General features: G+C 41.2%; 1 protein-coding gene and 1 long non-coding RNA gene across 2 annotated transcripts in view; one reads left to right on the forward strand and one right to left on the reverse strand.

Annotated features, from left to right (window-relative positions):
* Positions 1 to 21,478, forward strand: part of LOC117523180 (WD repeat-containing protein 11-like) — a 378,317-nt gene that overhangs the window by 170,588 nt on the left and 186,251 nt on the right. The window contains 3 exon segments of the mRNA XM_034184623.1: positions 5,707 to 5,813; positions 17,268 to 17,343; positions 18,726 to 18,834. Coding sequence (XP_034040514.1) covers positions 5,707 to 5,813; positions 17,268 to 17,343; positions 18,726 to 18,834 — 292 coding nt within the window.
* LOC117523181 lies at positions 297 to 21,308 on the reverse strand. The gene is made up of 3 exons (XR_004564439.1): positions 21,298 to 21,308; positions 5,978 to 5,984; positions 297 to 382 (listed from the first exon to the last, which is right to left on the reverse strand). It is a non-coding gene; the product is annotated as an uncharacterized LOC117523181 (long non-coding RNA).

The following is a 21,478-nucleotide window of genomic DNA, read 5'->3' on the forward strand; positions in this document are numbered from 1 at the left end:
ACAGTTTATGTATGCATTGAAATAAAATTTATATAAGCAATATTAAGCACATAAATGTATTGATACCGTGATACATAGTGAGTGTCAGAGGTCCAGCTCTACTTCTCACACTCACTCATCTTCAACAGCTTACTTCAATTAAGGGTCATGGGAGGCGGCTGAAGCCTATCCCAACAGACATTGGGCGTGTGAACACCAGTCTGTCACAGGGCCACATGTAGACAAACAAGCACATTCACACCCGCACTCACGCCTACGGATAATTTAGTTTCCAATCCACTTAACCTCCAAACGCCACACAGAAAGGCCACAGGTGGGAATTGATCCCATGACCTTCTTGCTGTGAGGCAAAAGTGCTAACCCACCATGCTGTCCCCCAGCTCTACACATCCTATCAAATTGGATTTTGAGAAACAATGTCGAGCCCCTGCTATTTTATGGTTTGTTTTCCTCATTATCCAGCACATGTGTGTGAGGACCCAGTGAATGGACAAGAAGTGAATGGACAAGATCACTGTGACACCCGTGTCTGCCTTGGCTGTGACAGCTTGATATTTTTAAGAGACAGGAATGAAACCCATCTCTATCACGTGTTTGTCTGTCATGACCTGGAGTGGTTTCCTGTGTTGATGGGTGTGACAAAACACAGCAGCAGTGAACCTGTATTGATATGACATATAAAGCAACTTTCTGTGCTTCAGGCAGGACCAGAACAAATGTGTCAAATCTGCAAAGGAACAGATGTGGATGTTTTGCTGTGCAAAGGTTGTATGCAGATGATCTGCACATAAATTTACATTGCAAATTCACCAAGAACTGTTGTGAACTTGCCTTTACATGGACAATGTTTACTATAGAAGCAACAAAGTGTTGTAGGTGAACAGCTGCCACATCACCTATAAAAAAGCAGAAAACACAACAGTTGGGGACTCATGAAATATGATGCATGGTGTAAAGCATGTAGCACTGAGGCACTTGGGCGGCAGGGGGTAATTGCACAATGCCTTTTTATGTGGCACTTAATCTAAGATCTGAGTTGGCTGCAGGACATAAAGGGTTTCTTTTCAAGGTCACGTAATTAGTCATGTGTGGGGGTGTTTGGGAGATTGTTATCTGTTATTCTCTTTAAGACACAAGTGCACCATGGTCTTGTGCTTTGCTATTCAGATGGTGGACTCAGAAGATTGCATTATCTTTGAAGACTTTATTAATCCCAAAGGGGAAACTTAGTTGCCACCATACAGTTCATATGTACCTAGGCAGATAATGCAATAAATAAAAAACACTCAAATACAATAAAAGTGTGATCTACAACAAAGGACATGTAAACTAAAATCGTTGATTAGAAAATTTGACTGCTGCTGGGACAAAGGACCTCCTACAATGTTCAGTGAAACACTGAGGCATCACAAGCCACTGATGAAAAGAGCTTCTAAGACTGCAAAAGACTTTGTGTTAAGGGCAGCTTTCAAAAAGCAAGATAGTCTTTAACACAGATGTATAAAAATGCAAGATGTCTTTCAAATTTCTGTGATTTTTGATGAAGACAAAGAAAAAAATAGAAGACTGAGAAGAGCTGTGTTGGGAAAGTGTAGTGACACAGACCCACAACAGGGGGTGTAAATGAACGGACAATGAAAGAGTCGAATATGAACACTTTACTGTCGTGAATGAGCACAACCACAATACAGAGGAATATAAGATTTTGCAAACAGTCAATCACAAAGGTGACGTGTGGGTAGGCTCGAGGATAGAAGACGTCTGTCCTGAGAAAAACCGGAACCACACGATTTCCTCCGCCACCGAACCTGGAGAATACTGGAGCCGCCAAGTTCCGAGTCCCCAGGTGGCCACCGTCTCCGAGTGTCGGATCTGGTACTGCTGGCGAGGAGCAGAGACAATAAGATGTGGGTGTGTGTACACCCAGTAACAACAAAGGTGGAGATTCCACCTCCACCTCTAACACAGTAAGAGACTGAGGGCTACTTAGTCTGACGTGCGTCACTTGTCACGTTTCCCCAAACTTAGCGTCCCGTTAACAGTAGGCTCCTCAGGAACTCCTGCAACAACTCAGAGAATTCTGTGTTTTAGCACAACAACGGCTGAGAGTATTACCTTCACAGGTCGAAGATATCTCGGCAACGAGGTGGAGATGACGTCCGGGTTTTATGGAGTAGCACGATGAAGTGTTGATGGGTGACAGCTGTCATGAGATGATGAGTGACAGCTGTCACCCCCGGCTGTGTCCGTGGCGGCAGCGCCCTCTCGTGCCTGAAGCCTGCACTCCAGGCAGGGCGCCATCTGGTGGTGGTGGGCCAGCAGTACCTCCTCTTCTGGCGGCCCACACAACAAGCTGGTCAGCACAGACTTCCAGAGTGTGAGGATGGATGCAGTTGTTTGGGTTGAGGAAGTGCTGTCTGACCTTGTCCAGATTTCGAGCCATAGCTGGACTGCAGTCCTCAGGACCGTTCTGTTCCAGGGATGAGAGGATGCTGTCATGTAACGCATAAAAATCAAATTAATAAAATCTAACAAAAAAGTGGATTGAATCATTTACATTTATTGCTGAACCTGAGATGTTGGAACTGCTGGTCCCACAGCCAGTGATTGCTTACATACCTCTTCAGAGAAAGACTCTTAGTGTTCCTCGTGGACATCTGTCCTTCAGCTTTCTCTTTGTATTTACATTTAGCCTTTATAATGATTATTTTCAGCTCCTTTTGGAAAAAAAAATTACATTTTGTCTTTGTCACTGCTAAAGACTGGCCTTTTTGTCGTGTTAGCAGCAGCTCTCTCTTACCCACGGTTTATTGTTAGGGTAGATCTTTATGTGCTTACAGCGAATAATCAACTCAACATTGTAATTTATGTAACGCATGACTTTTTCAGAGATGGTGTCAACATCATCCCCATCATCTAAAAATACAGTCCAGTCTGTGTAGACAAAGCACCCCCTTAAAGTTTCTCAAGTGTCCTCCAACCACACACTGACAGATTTGGACATCATAACCACAGTAAACTATCCAGACATAGGGGATATCAAATTATGATCCGAAAGTCCAAGAGCAGAAAGCTGCGTTGGAACAAAGCTCTCCTTAACGTGCACCACACCTTTTACAAATGCGAAGAGTCCGATGGTATGGCTACATCCAACACCTCCCTCCTTAACATCCAGCCTGAACCATCCTGGACTTTGATCCCCGCTGGCTGGAAATGGCCTAGCGCCTACAAATTTAATTTGTTCTCAAATGGGAATTTTGTGCACTTTGTGTATTTAAGAAAAAAATATCCAGATTTGACAGTGTATGGTGAAAATGGTTTTATTACTGTTCTGTTGCTTCTGAGCAAAAAACTTATGATAATAAATTATCTATTTACCTATAAACTGTGACCAAATTCTGTCCTGGGTTTTAAGTAAATAATAATCCATCCCCCCCAAAAAACACTTAAAGGTCATAAAAATTCATTCAGATATAGCCATTTGCATCCACCTTAATTATTAAAAAGTATCAGTATCTGTGTCCGTCACACCCAACTGGTAAACTAGTTGTTCCCACCTCTCACCGTCTGTCTGTGTTGGTATTGGTGATACTGGCCCTGTATTTACTTAGGATTGAATCAGTACCAAATCTTGAAGTTTCGCACACCACTAATCACTACTGTCACACTCCACTCCCGTATCATAGAACCTCTTGGTAAACAACGCTGTTAATAAAGGTTTCCTCTTAGGTCTGGTTCACACGGCAAGATAATTAGGCCGATATCGGACCCGATCTTCCCCTTCCAACATTAAGGAAGCCCCGACAATCGTGATGACGCTAAAGAGATTCTTATCAGATATTCCTGCTGTGTGTGGTGTGTTAAGAGCGTTCTGATCTGCTCGGAAGGACGTCAGGGGCGCTCCAATCGCAAATCAGGGATATTCAACATGTTGGATTGTCTTGGCCCGATATCGCAACGTGTGTGGTGTTCTCCGACCACAAACGAGCACGCAGCCTGCTGAATGTGATGTGCAGCCAATCAGAAAGCGAGGTGACGGACGGACGGAGCGGAAAATAAAATCAAAGCAACTGTCCTGACTTACCAGAAAGTCCGGTGTTTGCGCTGTCTCCACTCCTTTAAAGAACGCCTTTTCTTTTTCTTTTTGTGGCGTTTTTTTCCCCCTCTGTTTTAAATAGTCCACAAAGTAGCTCTGTTTGTTTACTCGTTCACGTTTAATCTTGAGAGAGTTTGCGAGATTTCCTGGCTGACCTGGGAATGTTCACGTGTGAAATCTGTTCTTGTGTGGTGGTGTTGTTTTTACCGTGTGGCTGAACACCACACACACTGTACCACCAACCCTGTTAGGTCTATGATTTTTTTTTTTATCTCCACGTGTGTGGTCTCTCAGGTTTTGGAAACCTACAGATAATTTTAAAATCCTGCCATGTGAACCAGGCTTAAGTCTTTACGATTGTTCACAATGTTTTTTAAACGCTCACAGTCCTGTCTGAATGGCCTGATCACTGTAAGAAATGCCGTGTGTTCGGATACAATACTGTTAACACTCCCGGCCAGATCATGGCGGTAATGCAGCTATCACTGCCAGTCGCCATAAAACTTCACAGAGGAGTTGTGGCTAGTTAGCATGCTAATACCTGAGTCTGAGATGATAGTACCAACTGCTATATACATATGAATGGCAAGCGAAAATTACCCCCCATCCATGTTACCCCATTGTTTAGATAGGCAACACAGAACAAAGCGATTAGATAAGCCGTTTTCAGCGTGATGCAGGAACAGAGGAACGGATGGACATTTCACACTCACGTCCAGATGGTGGTGGTAATGCAGTTGTCAGTCTGGCAACAGCTATAAAACTTCATAGAATAAGAAATGTTGTTGCTAGTTAGCCTGATAACACTTTTGTCTGAGTGGATAGTACCTAATTCCATGTAACTGTGAGCATCACATAAAAATTATGAGTAACATAGCCCCCCTATGTAAATCTATGTTTACATAGATGACATAGAACCAAAGTGAGCCATTTTGGTGTGATGCAGGATCAGACGGACGGATGGACATTTGGTGACTTATAGTATAGATAGCAATCTTTGTACTCACATCAAAGAAGTTGTGTTGGATCAAGCTTTTCTCTTAAAAGTGTTTCCATTATATTTTCTGTTGCGATACAACACCAGCTTCAAAGTCGTGCGTGTGCTGTGGTGGGGAGAGCTGTGGTATGGACATGAGCCGTACTCAAGCACAGCTATACCCAGGAAGCCTGGCTAGTTAGCATCTCATTTACACTTAGTGAGGAAATCGACTAATTAATCATGTGGCTATTTACTGCCTCGTTACAGCAGCTCCTGTGCTTCTTTAGGAGGCTCCCTCTTCACACTTCCTGGCTTTGTTTGCCTTACATATTTTCAGACTAATTACTGGTGGATGTCTACACATTTTATAGTTCCTATAATTCAAAATCACTTGCAAAAAACCCCAAAAAACCAAGGAAACCCAGTGCCTTAAATATTTGTAGGTATTTCAGTAACTTAGCAATGTATTGGTTAAGTTGATGTATTTGAAAAAAGTTGAATGTATTTGGATACTGGGAGGTCAGAACTTATAACCTGCATGTTTAACAATGCAGGTAACAATTGTTATTATTGTTGTTGGTCAACTTCACAACATGTAATGAACTAAGTTGTGCATTTTCTCCTTCCACAGGGGGATTGAATGGGTCAGTTTGACTAGTTTCCTGTCATTTGCCAATTCTGCTCCCAACAATATGGGCCTGGTACGAAATGAAGTGCAGCACGTTGACCTGCCTACGGGTGAGTTTTATGTACGCACTCACATGCACACACTCCAGCAACCTTGGGAAAATAAATACTTATTTAGGGGTTTTCTCTTTTGTTCAGGAATTCTCCTACTTTAATAAAAGGAAAATATTGAGGTATCATACCCCTATTTTTATTTACTTATTTTTTGGAAGTACAACCATTCTAACAAGCAGTACTATTAATAAGATACTACTAATTGGTATTTTCTTGACAGTGAAAACTGCTTAAATCATTTGTTTGGTGTGTTGGTGCCAGCACAGAGTACACAGTTCAACGATGGGAGTCGAGGTGAAAATATGTGGGAGTTTGTTTCAGTTGAGTTTGCATGAAGTTTGTTGTTGGTGTTTTAGTGCAACTTGAACCTTGGACTTGATTTTGCAGAGAAATCTGTCAAACCTGCTCTGCTTCTTGAAATAAGTAGTTTTACAATAAAATGGATCTGGCAACCAGCTGAAAACTGAATACTTACTGTGAACGTGTGGTAATTCAACACAAAATATATAATTTTACTGTGACACTTTAATGAGCAAACACATTTAGAGATCAAAAAGAAATGGTAACGTAAGTTGTTTGCAAAATGCATGATTCTTGTGTGTTATATTTGCAGCTGCTTTTGTACTATCAAGATCACATCTTCAAAATCAGAATCAGAATTGAAATGCCTCAGCAATGTACAGTATGTTTGTATCTAAAAGTTTAAGGCAACCTAACATCACGTTTACTGGTTGAAGACCAACAAGTGATGTCAAGCAGGCGAGATAATCATATTACAGTATGTAAATAGCTTTCAAAATAAAAGCCTGGACCTTCAGAGGAAAGAATGGTTCGAGGTGTGCCAATGTGCTATCAGAGACGTCTAATAATCTGAAGTTTTGCAAACAATGGTTTTCTCAGACAGATTGGAATATTTTTGGACATTCATTTTCTACAGTGAAAAATATCATTCAAAGATTAAACTTCAGTTATTTACCGTATTGTTCAGAGTACCCTATTTACCTGTTAGAGGGCATCAGCCCCACCCCCTTTTTTGAGGAAAGTTGGTAAAACGCCCCCCTGAAATTAAATTAAATTACATGAAATACATTCAAAGAAGGAAAAAGGACACAAAAACTGGATGCAGTTAAGTGAGTTACTCGTGATATATTTTTTATTTGTGATAACATTAGACATTTTATTGAAATTGGTATTCCAATGTACAGTAGTGTTCAGAATAATAGTAGTGCTATGTGACTAAAAAGATTAATCTAGGTTTTGAGTATATTTCTTATTGTTACATGGGAAACAAGGTACCAGTAGATTCAGTAGATTCTCACAAATCCAACAAGACCAAACATTCATGATATGCACACTCTTAAGGCTATGAAATTGGGCTATTAGTAAAAAAAAGTAGAAAAGGGGGTGTTCACAATAATAGTAGCATCTGCTGTTGATGCTACAAACTCAAAACTGTTATGTTCAAACTGCTTTTTAGCAATCCTGTGAATCACTAAACTAGTATTTAGTTGTATAACCACAGTTTTTCATGATTTCTTCACATCTGTGAGGCATTAATTTTGTTGGTTTGGAACCAGGATTTTGCTTGTTTACTAGTGTGCTTGGGGTCATTGTCATGTTGAAACACCCATTTCAAGGGCATGTCCTCTTCAGCATAAGGCAACAGGACGTCTTCAAGTATTTTGACATATCCAAACTGATCCATGATACCTGGAATGCGATATATAGGCCCAACACCATAGTAGGAGAAACATGCCCATATCATGATGCTTGCACCACCATGCTTCACTGTCTTCACTGTGAACTGTGGCTTCAATTCAGAGTTTGGGGGTTGTCTCACAAACTGTCTGCGGCCCTTGGACCCAAAAAGAACAATTTTACCTCACAGAAACCTGGTTACAGCAGGATGAATATGTTAGTTTAAATGAGTCAACACCCCCGAGTCACACTAACTGTCAGAATGCTCGTAGCACGGGCCGGGGCGGAGGATTAGCAGCAATCTTCCATTCCAGCTTATTAATTAATCAAAAACCCAGACAGAGCTTTAATTCATTTGAAAGCTTGACTCTTAGTCTTGTCCATCCAAATTGGAAGTCCCAAAAAACAGTTTTATTTGTTATTATCTATCGTCCACCTGGTCGTTACTGTGAGTTTCTCTGTGAATTTTCAGACCTTTTGTCTGACTTAGTGCTTAGCTCAGATAAGATAATTATAGTGGGCGATTTTAACATCCACACAGATGCTGAGAATGACAGCCTCAATACTGCATTTAATCTATTATTAGACTCTATTGGCTTTGCTCAAAATGTAAATGAGTCCACCCACCACTTTAATCATATCTTAGATCTTGTTCTGACTTATGGTATGGAAATAGAAGACTTAACAGTATTCCCTGAAAACTCCCTTCTGTCTGATCATTTCTTAATAACATTTACATTTACTCTGATGGACTACCCAGCAGTGGGGAATAAGTTTCATTACACTAGAAGTCTTTCAGAAAGCGCTGTAACTAGGTTTAAGGATATGATTCCTTCTTTATGTTCTCTAATGCCATATACCAACACAGTGCAGAGTAGCTATCTAAACTCTGTAAGTGAGATAGAGTATCTCGTCAATAGTTTTACATCCTCATTGAAGACAACTTTGGATGCTGTAGCTCCTCTGAAAAAGAGAGCTTTAAATCAGAAGTGCCTGACTCCGTGGTATAACTCACAAACTCGTAGCTTAAAGCAGATAACCCGTAAGTTGGAGAGGAAATGGCGTCTCACTAATTTAGAAGATCTTCACTTAGCCTGGAAAAAGAGTCTGTTGCTCTATAAAAAAGCCCTCCGTAAAGCTAGGACATCTTTCTACTCATCACTAATTGAAGAAAATAAGAACAACCCCAGGTTTCTTTTCAGCACTGTAGCCAGGCTGACAAAGAGTCAGAGCTCTATTGAGCTGAGTATTCCATTAACTTTAACTAGTAATGACTTCATGACTTTCTTTGCTAACAAAATTTTAACTATTAGAGAAAAAATTACTCATAACCATCCCAAGGACGTATCGTTATCTTTGGCTGCTTTCAGTGATGCCGGTATTTGGTTAGACTCTTTCTCTCCGATTGTTCTGTCTGAGTTATTTTCATTAGTTACTTCATCCAAACCATCAACATGTTTATTAGACCCCATTCCTACCAGGCTGCTCAAGGAAGCCCTACCATTATTTAATGCTTCGATCTTAAATATGATCAATCTATCTTTGTTAGTTGGCTATGTACCACAGGCTTTTAAGGTGGCAGTAATTAAACCATTACTTAAAAAGCCATCACTTGACCCAGCTATCTTAGCTAATTATAGGCCAATCTCCAACCTTCCTTTTCTCTCAAAAATTCTTGAAAGGGTAGTTGTAAAACAGCTAACTGATCATCTGCAGAGGAATGGTCTATTTGAAGAGTTTCAGTCAGGTTTTAGAATTCATCATAGCACAGAAACAGCATTAGTGAAGGTTACAAATGATCTTCTTATGGCCTCGGACAGTGGACTCATCTCTGTGCTTGTTCTGTTAGACCTCAGTGCTGCTTTTGATACTGTTGACCATAAAATTTTATTACAGAGATTAGAGCATGCCATAGGTATTAAAGGCACTGCACTGCGGTGGTTTGAATCATATTTGTCTAATAGATTACAATTTGTTCATGTAAATGGGGAATCTTCTTCACAGACTAAAGTTAATTATGGAGTTCCACAAGGTTCTGTGCTAGGACCAATTTTATTCACTTTATACATGCTTCCGTTAGGCAGTATTATTGCTTAAATTTTCATTGTTACGCAGATGATACCCAGCTTTATCTATCCATGAAGCCAGAGGATACACACCAATTAGCTAAACTGCAGGATTGTCTTACAGACATAAAGACATGGATGACCTCTAATTTCCTGCTTTTAAACTCAGATAAAACTGAAGTTATTGTACTTGGCCCCACAAATCTTAGAAACATGGTGTCTAACCAGATCCTTACTCTGGATGGCATTACCCTGACCTCTAGTAATACTGTGAGAAATCTTGGAGTCATTTTTGATCAGGATATGTCATTCAAAGCGCATATTAAACAAATATGTAGGACTGCTTTTTTGCATTTACGCAATATCTCTAAAATCAGAAAGGTCTTGTCTCAGAGTGATGCTGAAAAACTAATTCATGCATTTATTTCCTCTAGGCTGGACTATTGTAATTCATTATTATCAGGTTGTCCTAAAAGTTCCCTAAAAAGCCTTCAGTTAATTCAAAATGCTGCAGCTAGAGTACTGGCGGGGACTAGAAGGAGAGAGCATATCTCACCCATATTGGCCTCTCTTCATTGGCTTCCTGTTAATTCTAGAATAGAATTTAAAATTCTTCTTCTTACTTATAAGGTTTTGATGGTTGTTTTCCATTTTCTTCCGCACGTCTCTGGTTTTTTGTCCATTTTAAAGCAGTGGAGATCATTGTAGATGAACAGCCTATAATTTTTTGCACCTGCGTATAACTTTTCCCCTCTCCAATCAACTTTTTAATCAAACTATGCTGTTCTTCTGAACAATGGCTTGAATGTCCCATTTTCCTCAGGCTTTCAAAGAGAAAAGCATGTTCAACAGGTGCTGGCTTCATCCTTAAATAGGGGACACCTGATTCACACCTGTTTGTTCCACAAAATTGACGAACTCCCTGACTGAATGCCACACTACTATTATTGTGAACACCCCCTTTTCTACTTTTTTTTTACTAATAGCCCAATTTCTTAACCTTAAGAGTGTGCATATCATGAATGCTTGGTCTTGTTGGATTTGTGAGAATCTACTGAATCTACTGGTACCTTGTTTCCCATGTAACAATAAGAAATATACTCAAAACCTGGATTAATCTTTTTAGTCACATAGCACTACTATTATTCTGAACACTACTGTACATGGTATTGGCCATGCTCATGCATCGGCCCACCCCCTCTTCAGGCAGAATTTCACGTGAAGAGCCCTTGGCCCTCTGATGGAAGAACAGTGTATAAGTCACACCTGTTAAAAATGCCTCTTGCAGAGAAAAAACCCAAGCTGCACCTTTTTCTGTATTATTAGCTCTTAAGTTTATTTATTTATTTGTGCATTGTTGTAGAGTTCTATTAATTATTGTCATTTAGTCTTTTATTGTTAGAGTTTATGTTGCTTATTGCATTGATTCCTGGTTATGTCTTGTTAAAATAGTCATTATAATTATTATTCATAATGAAAGTGTGATTGTTCGGTTTATAAGTCACAGTACCTCCCAAACTAGTAAAAAAACACGACTTATACTCCAGAAAATACAGTACTGTAATGGCGGAGAAAGACAGTTGAGACAGAGCTGGATTTCATACATCTTTCTGTCTATCTGCCATCCATCTGATCCTCCAAGGATCAGAGGGAGTGGAATTCCATCCTGATGAGCTGTACTGTAGTTGTGTGTTATGTTTGGTGGCAAGAACATTGGACCATGATGATGAAGGTCAGCTTCCCTCAGCAGGTGTAGGGGCTGTTGTGTCTTTTTGTCCACGGATCTACCTGCCGTGAGGCGCTGAGACAGGTGTCTGACTCTGTTCCAAGACATTTAAAAGATTCAGCCTGCTCCACAAGTTGACCCTTGACACTGAGGGACAGAGGAGATAATGGTTTCTCTCTGAGCCTGCAGCACAGTCCCTTTGTCTCTGACATTTACAGACAGAGAATCTTCACCAAATGTCTGGACCTGGTTATTGACTCCCTGCTGGTGTTGGGTCAAAGCTTTAGTGTCAGTCATGTGACCCTCTAGTCGTCTGAATATTTAAAAATTCATTATTTCATTGTTGATGCTGTTTGTGAAAACAGAGAAGAGGGTGGGAGGTAAAACACAACCAACAACAGCAGTGTTTAAAACCAACTCACTGGATTTAAAATCACTTAAGAACACCTGGTGGTGCCTGTCATGTAAAACACTCTTAATCCATAACACCAATGAGAGGAGGAGATGAAGGTCTAAGACGTGAAGCAGCAGCGTGTCTGTGTGCACAGTACTAAGAGCAGAAGGAACGCCCATAAATCATGGTGTGGGGGTGTGCAGGGTCCAGATATCTGGAGACTTGCATCCTCTAACACCATGTTTAGCCTGATAGGCAAGCTGAAGGTCCTTATGTGTGACAGCGTGTCAGATGAGTACCTAGTCACACACCACTACACAAGACAGAGGTCAGGCCAGAGTAGAGCACCCTGTCACCCACTACCACAGACCACTTGAAATCACACCAGCCCAGCACCTCCACATCCAGCATGTTCACCTCCAAGATCGTCTGAGACCAGCCACCCGGACAGCTGCTGAAACAGTTGGTTTGCAGAACCAAAGACTTTCTGCACAAACTGTCAGAAACCATCTCAGGGAAGCTCATCGGCATGCTCATCATCCTCATTGGGGTCTCGACCTGACTGTAGTTTGTCGTCGTAAACGACTTGAGTGGGCAAATACTCAATCTGGCTGCTGCTCAATCCTGAGGCAAATTGTGGTCACACCAGTTACTGACTGATTTCCTGACTCCCCCAGACACCCCCCCCCCCCAAAAAAAAGCAAAACTGCACATTTCTGTGTCAGAATTGTGAGGAGCTCCACAAAACAGGCTGGTGATCACCGTGATCTGTGTGTGACATCTTCTTTGTTGGAGTGGACGTTACATATTTAATCTTAGAAATCATTACAAGTGGCTGAGTGCCCTGTTCAGTTTTATTTATTTATTTTTTGGGGGGGGATTTTGTTCTTCTCAGTGGAGTTGGTAGGCTTGATTTTTATTTTATTTTGAGAGAGTCTGTCTTGATGTGTGCAAGTCTGTTCTGTAATGGAGCAGCACACACCATGAATGCAGACCTCTCTGCTGTTTTTCAAGCTGTGTGATCACACAGATTACTTTCTCAGATTTTTCAGCTATATCCAGGGTTCTAGCTATGGTGGGTGGCGCCGGGCAGCACTGCCCGGTCCTGCAAATTTCCACTCGGCTCTCGGGTTCAACTTGGCTGTACCATCCAACATGGACTTTCCAAAAAATGAACTAAAATGTTGCTGAAAATGTACCAATTCAATCGTATTTCGTGGTTTGCTTTATTTTGCAATTTCAACCAAATAATTAAAGAAATAAGAAGTATATATCTCATTTTCTTCTTATCAAATCAGCCGCAAACAGCAGAGATCATTAGTCAGCTGCATTCTGTGAAGCCGCAGTGCTGAAGGCAGCTCAGAGCAGACAGCTCCCTCCTCTCTGACTGAATGGAAAATAACAACTCCATCAGAATCTTTCATGAAATAATCCACAGTTCATTCTGTGTCTGTAGATGGTGATACATTCAGAAATTTACAGTTTATTTTACAGTTTAAAGGCTTCATATTTCCAAAACCCTTTGTTTGCTCTGTGAGGGGAAGGGGAGGGACGGAGAGAGAGTAGGAGGAGAAGGGGGAGGGAAGAGGAGGAGGAGGGCTTCACATATTTTCCATATAAAAAGGTAATAGTTTTCATATTTTTGACATATTGACATGTTTGTTTTTTTTAAGTAATGCAATCCCACTCAAAAAAGGTGAAAAAAAACCCGTAACTGTCAATACAGAAAAACTGCCTGCTTCACTGGAATGTGTCATTTTTGAAGAAAAGAGCAAATGCTATGTCCATCGAATATTAATGTGTTTTTAGCCTTTCCACCATTATTTGTGACCTTTTCAACATTATTTATTTTATTAACTTACACTTTGACAGAAACATGCTGAAAAGAGGCTGAAAAGGCTTGGCAGTAACATTTTAGAGATATAAAGCCCTATAGCTTCAGGGGTCTCCACCCCTTGACTCCCAGCCATGACCGTGATCACATAAATTACCCAGCACTAAAATGGTCCTAGCTAGAACCCTGGTTATATCGATGACAACACTTACAAGCATGCACAAAGCTGAGCCTCTATTAGACTGTTTTAGGCTGCATTCATGATTAATGGCTGCAGCCTAAAGCCTAAAGCCTGGTTCACACGGCAAGATTTTAAAATTGTCGGTAGGTTTCCAATACCTGAGAGACCATACACATGGAGATAAAAATAATCATAGATCTAATAGTTTTGGTCATACAGTGTGTGGTGTGCAGCCACACGGTAAAGACAACACACCACAGGTGTGTTAGGGGAGGTGATGGTCTAGTGGTTAAGTATTGGGCTTGAGACCAGAAGATCCTCGGTTCAAATCCCACCCTGACCGGACAATCACTAAAAGCCTTTGAGCAAGGTCTTTAATCCCCTACTTGCTCCCGGTGTGTAGTGAGCGACCTGCATGGCAGTAGCCTGAAATTGGGGTGAATGTGAGGCATTGATGTGTAAAGCGCTTTGAGCGTCTGATGCAGATGGAAAAGTGCTATATAAATGAAGTCCATTTACCACACAGATTTCACACACGAGCATTCCCAGGTCAGACAGGAAATCTCACATTATCTCTCAAGATTAAACGTGACTTCAGAGTAAACAAACAGAGATAGTTTGTGGAGTATTTACAACAGAGAAAAAATTATGCAAAAGAAAAAGAAAAGGCGTTGGTTAAAGGAGTGGAGACAGCGCGACCACCGGACTTTCTGGTAAGTCATAACAGCTGTTTTCATTTTAGATTTCGCTCCATGCATCCTTCACCTCGCTTTCTGATTGGCTGCACGTCACATTCAGCAGACTGTGTGCTCGTTTGTGGTCGGGGGACATCACACGTTCTGCGCTATCGGGCCAAGACAATCCAACATGTAGAATATCCCCGAGTTGCGGTCTGAGCGGTCCTGATGCCCTTCAGAGCAGACTAGAGTGCTCTTAACACACCACACATTGCAGGAATATCTGATAACATTATCTTTAGCATTATTACGATAGTCTGGGCGTCCTTAAGATTGTTGGAAGGGGAAGATCATGTCCGAAATCGGCCTAATTATCTTGCCGTGTGAACCAGGAATTAGTCTTCTCACAGTGGAGAGCGACTGCTGTTTTTAGCATGACTGCATCAAAATGAACAGTTATCACTTTAAAACGAGTCATCATAATACTTACGTTTCCTCAAAGCTATGTAAACACTGTCAGAAACATTCAGAAATGTTATGATTTCAGTGTGACATGTCCTTTAAAACATAGAAGATGGAAATAATGCATGCTGCTATTGAGCACCAAAATCTCAAAGAATGAAAGTAAGTCTCGGTACATGAAGAATTTAAATTTCTCTTCTGCCATTTTCTTCACAATGGTCTCCCTGTTCCCTGCCACAGGGACTGCAGCATTGTTGTTAGCTTCCAATCTAGTTGATCGAACGGCAGACAGCATCAGTTGAGTCGGTTGTGCACTGGTTTCAGCCTCCATGACGCTCGGTGCTGGCATGCTCCCACTCTGTTATATTGTGGTGTCATCTCACTATGACACCACAGTATAGCGGCGCTGCAGTGGCAGAATAACAGTGCAGTACCGTTATTCCATTGTCTGGGGAGAACCCTGCGACCTTAGGGATAGGGAACCGTTGTGTGCATGCATGAATTTTTCTCTGCCCACATTGTAGATGCAGAGCAAAAATTGAATTTCCATGCCGAATCAGTTGAGGCCCAGGTTAACAATGAACGCCACTGGTGCTGTTGCCCAGCAGGGTGCTGGTGCAAATTGAGCTGTTGCTGGGTGAAGAAGAAGAAGAAGAAGAAGAAGAAAATGAGTTGGAACTTTGAATGCTTGCAGTATGACTGGTAAAGGGATAGAGCTGGCTGACGTGTTGGAGAGGAGAAAGGTAGACATATTGTGAAAGAGACCAAGTGAACAGGAAGTAAGAGCAGGAGCATAGGCGGTGGGTTCAAGTTGTATTATGGAGTGGATAGGAAGAGAAATGGTGTTGGGTCATTTTAAAAGAAAAGTATTTTAAGAGTGTTGGAAGTTAAGGTGAAGGAAACCAAGGTCATGATGAAGTAATGGGGAGACATGGTATCAAGGACAGGAATGTGGACGGGCAGATGGTTTGATTTCGCAAAAAGGATGGAAATGGCTGTGGTGAACACCTACTTTAAGAAAAGGGAGGAGCACAGGGTGACATATAAGCCATTTCTTGTTTGCAGTGGTGATGGACAGGTTGAGTGTTGAGATTAGACTGGAGTCTCCATGGACTATGATGATTGTAGATGACATTGTGAACTGTAGTTAGAGTAGAGAGCAGGTTGAGTCTAGGCTGGAGAGTTGGAGATATGCTCTGGAGAGAAGGGGAATGAAAGTCAGTAGGAGCAAGACTGAGTGCATGTGTGTGAATGAGAGGGAGTTAGGTGCAATAGTGCGGTTACAAGGAGTAGAAGTGGTGAAAGTAGATGAGTTTAAATACTTGGGGTCAACTGTCCAAAGTAATGGAAAGTGTGGTAGAGAGGTGAAGAAGAGAGTGCAGGCAGGGTGCACCCTGGAGTGGGTGGAGAAAGGTGGCAGGAGTGATCTGTGACTGAAGAATATCTGCAAGAGTGGAGGGGAAAGTTTACAAGACAGCAGTGAGACCAGCTATGTTGTACAGCTTACAGATGGTGGCACTAACAAAAAGACAGGAGGCAGAGCTGGAGGTGGCAGAACTGAAGATGTTGCGATTCTCTTTGGGAGTAACGAGAATGGACAGGATTAGGTATTACAATATTAGAGGGACAGCTCAGGTGGGATGGTTTGGGACAATGTCAAAGAGGTGAGATTGAGATGGTTTGGACAACTGCAGAGGAGGGACCCAGGGTATATAGGGAGAAGGATGCTGAGGATGGAGGCCAAAGAGGAGGTTTATTGATATGCTGAGGGGGGACATGCAGGTGGTTGGTGTGACAGAGGAAGACACAGAGGACAGGTTGAGATGGAAATGATTGATCTGCTTTGGTGACCCCTAACGGGAACAGCCAAGAGAAGAAGAAATAGAAGAAGAATCAGGAAATGCCCCCGTTTGACACTGTGTCTGAGAAAACAGAGGAGGAAATGCACTGCTGATTTTCAGTTTCCTCTGTAACCCCTCAGGTACAAACCAATCACACCACAAAACTGTTGGAGGTCACCTCCCTCTTTGCCAGACTTTCCAAAATGACCCCAGGCTGCTGTGCTCCTTCTACATTTAAACAGACCATTCTCCAGACTCTGCAAATCAGATGAGCCAGATGTGGCACAACAGCTGAAGGGCTTTCTTGATTTGTTTCACCTTGGTGCTGTGTATAACATCTGCTTTAGTGGGTGGAAATTTTGTGATATAAAAGGGATTAGACCAGGCGATGACAATAAGACATCAGCGAAGAGTTCACGCTGTCCGATCTGTGAGAGTTGAAGAATCAGGACACTGTGTGAAATGAGGTGAATCGCTGTTCACACTCGTGTGAGGAAAGATGCCCGATCTCACCGTCGCTCCACTCGCTCACTCTCTCTCACCTCTCTTTATATTTTTGTCTTGTTTTCCAGGCAGATGCTTTGCATTCCGAGGCGAGCGCGGCAACGATGAGCCGCCCATTGAGATGATTAAAGTCTCACATCTAAAGTGAGTTGTTTGTTGACACCAACACCAACAAAGCTGTCTGCCAGCCTCACACAGACGTCTCTGCTGCTGATGCTTTTTCTAAACCCACACATAACTCTAAACCATCTACCAGTTGTCTCAGCTTTTCTCTTAATCAGGTGCTGTTTGTTTGATTCTTTCAGGGTGGAGTGCAAACTGTGTTTCTTGCTGCTCCGTGCGACTTTGTTTCTCAATAAAAAAACAGAATTCCAGTGAAAAATAACAGAAAGCATGTGTTGGAATTTTGCAGGGACACTGTGTTTAGTGACTAAGTATGATGCACATTATTGGTTGAGTTAATAGGGTTTTAAAAAGGAATAGTTTGCACAATGTGTCATGCTTAGTTTCATTGTACAGGGTAACATATGTCACATGTCCTAGAATCCACTGGACGTTGACATTGTTTGACCTTTATTTTGTAGACCAAGCATTCAGCACAGTCATAACTGTTACATTTATTAATTGTGTTAGCCCAACCAACATCTCCATTCTTAGCTCTTTGTGTTTCTTGAATTTCAATGTACAAATAATGAATGTTTGAGTTCAACAGTACAAATATTTAATTCGGTGAAAGCTGGAACATACCATTCAATGGACCTCGTTGAATAGTATGTTCCAGCTTTCACCGAATTAAATGTTCATTCCATTGAAAAAATGTTTAAAAAATTAGTTTTATATAATGGCTGAAATAGATCCTTATCATTTGATATTATATTAATTCATAAACAACAGAAAAGGGACTTACATTTTGGTGTTCCACCGCTGCTAAAGTCCAACACGGTCTTTAAATAGGAGTCCAAATTGTGATTTGTAGTCCGGTGATGCTGTGCACTGATTTCATACCTTCCTTAGTCCAGCAAAAAATCACGTCAGCTTGTCAGCTTTTCAGCTTTTCATCCAAACAGCTCTTCATGCCTCCAGACATCTTACAGCAGAGTGGAATTTGTGTGTGTGTTAGAAGAACTAGCACCATCAAGTAGCTCTTTCAAATCATCATCCGTCAGCAACACAAACCCCTCCATGTTTGTTTTAAAGCTAAGCGCCCTCTCGCTTGTGTGAATGCAGTCGTGCACACCGTGTGCATGCTCACCCTAGTGGGACGGTGCGGGTGGTGGTGGAAACGTGCTCTTCTTTTCTTCTTCTTTTTTTTTTGGTTGCTCCCATTCAGGATTGCCACAGCAGAAGCGTGCAATGGTACTAAACGTATGGAACCAAATTGCACTCTAAATGCAACAATGGCACGAATAATCCATGTCACGTGACATACAAAGCACCAACCAAATGACAAGGATCCACTCAGCCTTTATGTAAAAGCTGATAAAGACTCTTATGGTTGTGCTTTTGTTTGTCTCCTCTATCTTCAGGCAGTACCTGGTTGTGGTGTTCAGAGACAAACCCCTGGAATTGTGGGACATCAGGACAGGAACTCTGCTCCGGGAGATGGCAAAGAACTTCCCCACTGTTACTGCACTGGTAATACCACCCCCATATACAAAGAAAAAACACCACACACAGTCCTAAATATCATCAGTACACTGCCATTTAACATGGAAAATGGAAAAGTTGTGGTTTTAGGAAACCAAAACACCCTCTTGGAGCACCTTGACTGGTGCTGTGTGCACAGGCTGCATCATCCTTTGCTGCTGTATCATCGCACATGTAAAACTTTCAAGTTTCCATCTTTCTGTGCACAACCCACTGAGAAACAACTGCAGTATGCTTCTTCACAGATTAAGAGCCCTGCTTTACATAAAGCCCAGTGCAACGCCAAGTACACGTGTCTTTGCTATTTTCTGCCTGACACAGTTACCATTTTTACAACCCAGTGCCTGTGCCCTCTAACAGCACCATTTGCTCATTTGTAGAGTTGTTTTTCTAAAAATGAGGTGTGGTTCAGCACAGACCTGGTGTGAAGATCTCCACTCACCAAAAAACATTTGAACCTTAGATGACCTAAAATCTGTTCTAAAATCCAGCACTGTACAAAGAGCACAGCATATCCTCCTCATTCCCCTGCAGTGGTTAGAGTCCTTTTATACAGAGAATAGCGACAACTGAGAACACGGCGCCATTTTGGGGCCAACTGTGTTGAACTATTGAATGAAGCATTTATGTTTTCAACTTGTTTTATTTTTTTTTTATCAGTTAACCACATACAGCAACACATCCAGGTACAGGTACTGTCAAAATAAATATAAAAATAGTTTAGCTATCAAATTTACATTTACAATTTATGATGATTTATTTAATTAATTTAAACCCTGGTTTATGCTTCTGCATCTCTGTAGCTTCATGTCATGCAATGACATACGTGACAGTTCTCTGTCGCTGGATTTTGCTATATTCTGGACTAATTTGACCCTTAACAAGCTTTTCTTTGTACACTCATCACCTCCAGTTCATCAGTAAGCTCTATAATTTCCTCTTTTTCTGACTGCGTGTTGTAAATTTGTGGACTTTTTTGCCAAATGTATGTGATCCCGAAATGTAATCAGCGTGCACACTGCAAAAACTATTAAAATATGAGAGGAAAGAGTGAAAGCACAAAAGTGTCAAGTCACAGCCTTTTGCGCTGTCTGATTTAACAGGTGCATGTCATTGCTCCGAGTCTGAGCACGGTGTGAAAAAAATAAACGGTCGGGCTTTTAATCACAGAAATGACTCCAGTCCCACTTTCCTCAAATGGGCAAGTGTCAGAGTACTGAACTTTAATTTTATACCTCTGTTACTGTGCATGCTCAGACTGCTTAGGGTTTTTAATGGAAATGCATTGCCATCAGACAGGACATATCCAATTTGATTATATTATACAAAATCTGTTATATATGGTGTTTATTACATGGAAAACAATACAGAAATATTGGAAATTTTTTTGTCCTGTGACTGCGAATATCCAGTTTATACAATGACATTTAGGTGAGTTTTACTGTACATGTGACTGAACAATAAATTTACCTACCTCTCAAAGACTTGATGATGAAGTCACCTCCATCCCAGTGGGCTGACTTTATTTTTCCAGATTTTTCTTTTGTTTGGATCTGAAGGGAATCTGTACATCTTGAAGCCCTTGTTGTATATATTTGTGCATCCAAATGCACAACACCCCGGCATTTTCAGCAAATAAATAAGTAAATTAGCTGGATTTACATGCAGATAGTTTAACAGTGAATGCTGTTTTGGCCTAAAGATGGCACCACAAGTCACGTGACTTTTTTCTCTTTTTTTTTTCCCGCCTCATCATGTTGCTACTCTGTGAATGAATGGACTCTAGAAGTGGTGTAATATTAATCTGAATGCATATTCTGGTCACTGTAATGAAAAAAAGAACAGTAAGTGGAGGATGAAAAACTTTTCCTCAATCTCTTTTCTTACTCTGTTGGAAGGAGGTATCATGTATGTGTAAAATACATAATGTGAATTTAAACAAATTCAAAACAGGTTGATCATTTTTTTCTACAAGTCAGAATTGAGGGAATTGCCTGATGTGGATTGTACTGCCATTTCCAGGGGAGGGGATGAGGGAAGTGTTAACTTTCAATAAATTAAGAGTAACTACTCATAGCACAATAAAAATAAAAATCAACATTACCTTACTGCTTTGGTGACCACTTTTTACTGTGTGCTTGACCAGGTTGGAGTTTTCCTTTTAATGAGCCAGAAGTAATTTCACTTGTATGTGTGCTGGTGAAGTGCATTCCAGTGTAAAGGCCACCGGACACGAGCATGACTTTGATTCACACACATACATGTCATCGTGATGATCCCAATCGCTGTGATCCCAGCTGGACGGCATTCTTTGTTTTACCACCTGCCATGCTCTTTGCTCTGGATGCTGTGTGTTTAAAATAATTATTTTGTGTCGGATTAATCGTGGCTGTAATCACTTCCTAAATCACAGAGGACCACTCCAGCTTCACACGTTTGCCCGCACCTAACAAGCTGCAGAAAGCATTTTGATCCATCTAAAAAGGTATTTATTTGTCATGTTTACATTGCCATGGCTTGGTAAAACAGTTGTGTGTTCTTTCCTTCTTGTGTACAGCTGTTAAAGTATGTTTATAACAGATTTAACTTCTTGTTAATCGTTCAGATGAGCTGCGCTCTGATGCGATCCGCT

This window comes from Thalassophryne amazonica, chromosome 13 (genome assembly GCF_902500255.1).
Source record: "Thalassophryne amazonica chromosome 13, fThaAma1.1, whole genome shotgun sequence".
Classification (NCBI taxonomy): Eukaryota; Metazoa; Chordata; class Actinopteri; order Batrachoidiformes; family Batrachoididae; genus Thalassophryne; species Thalassophryne amazonica.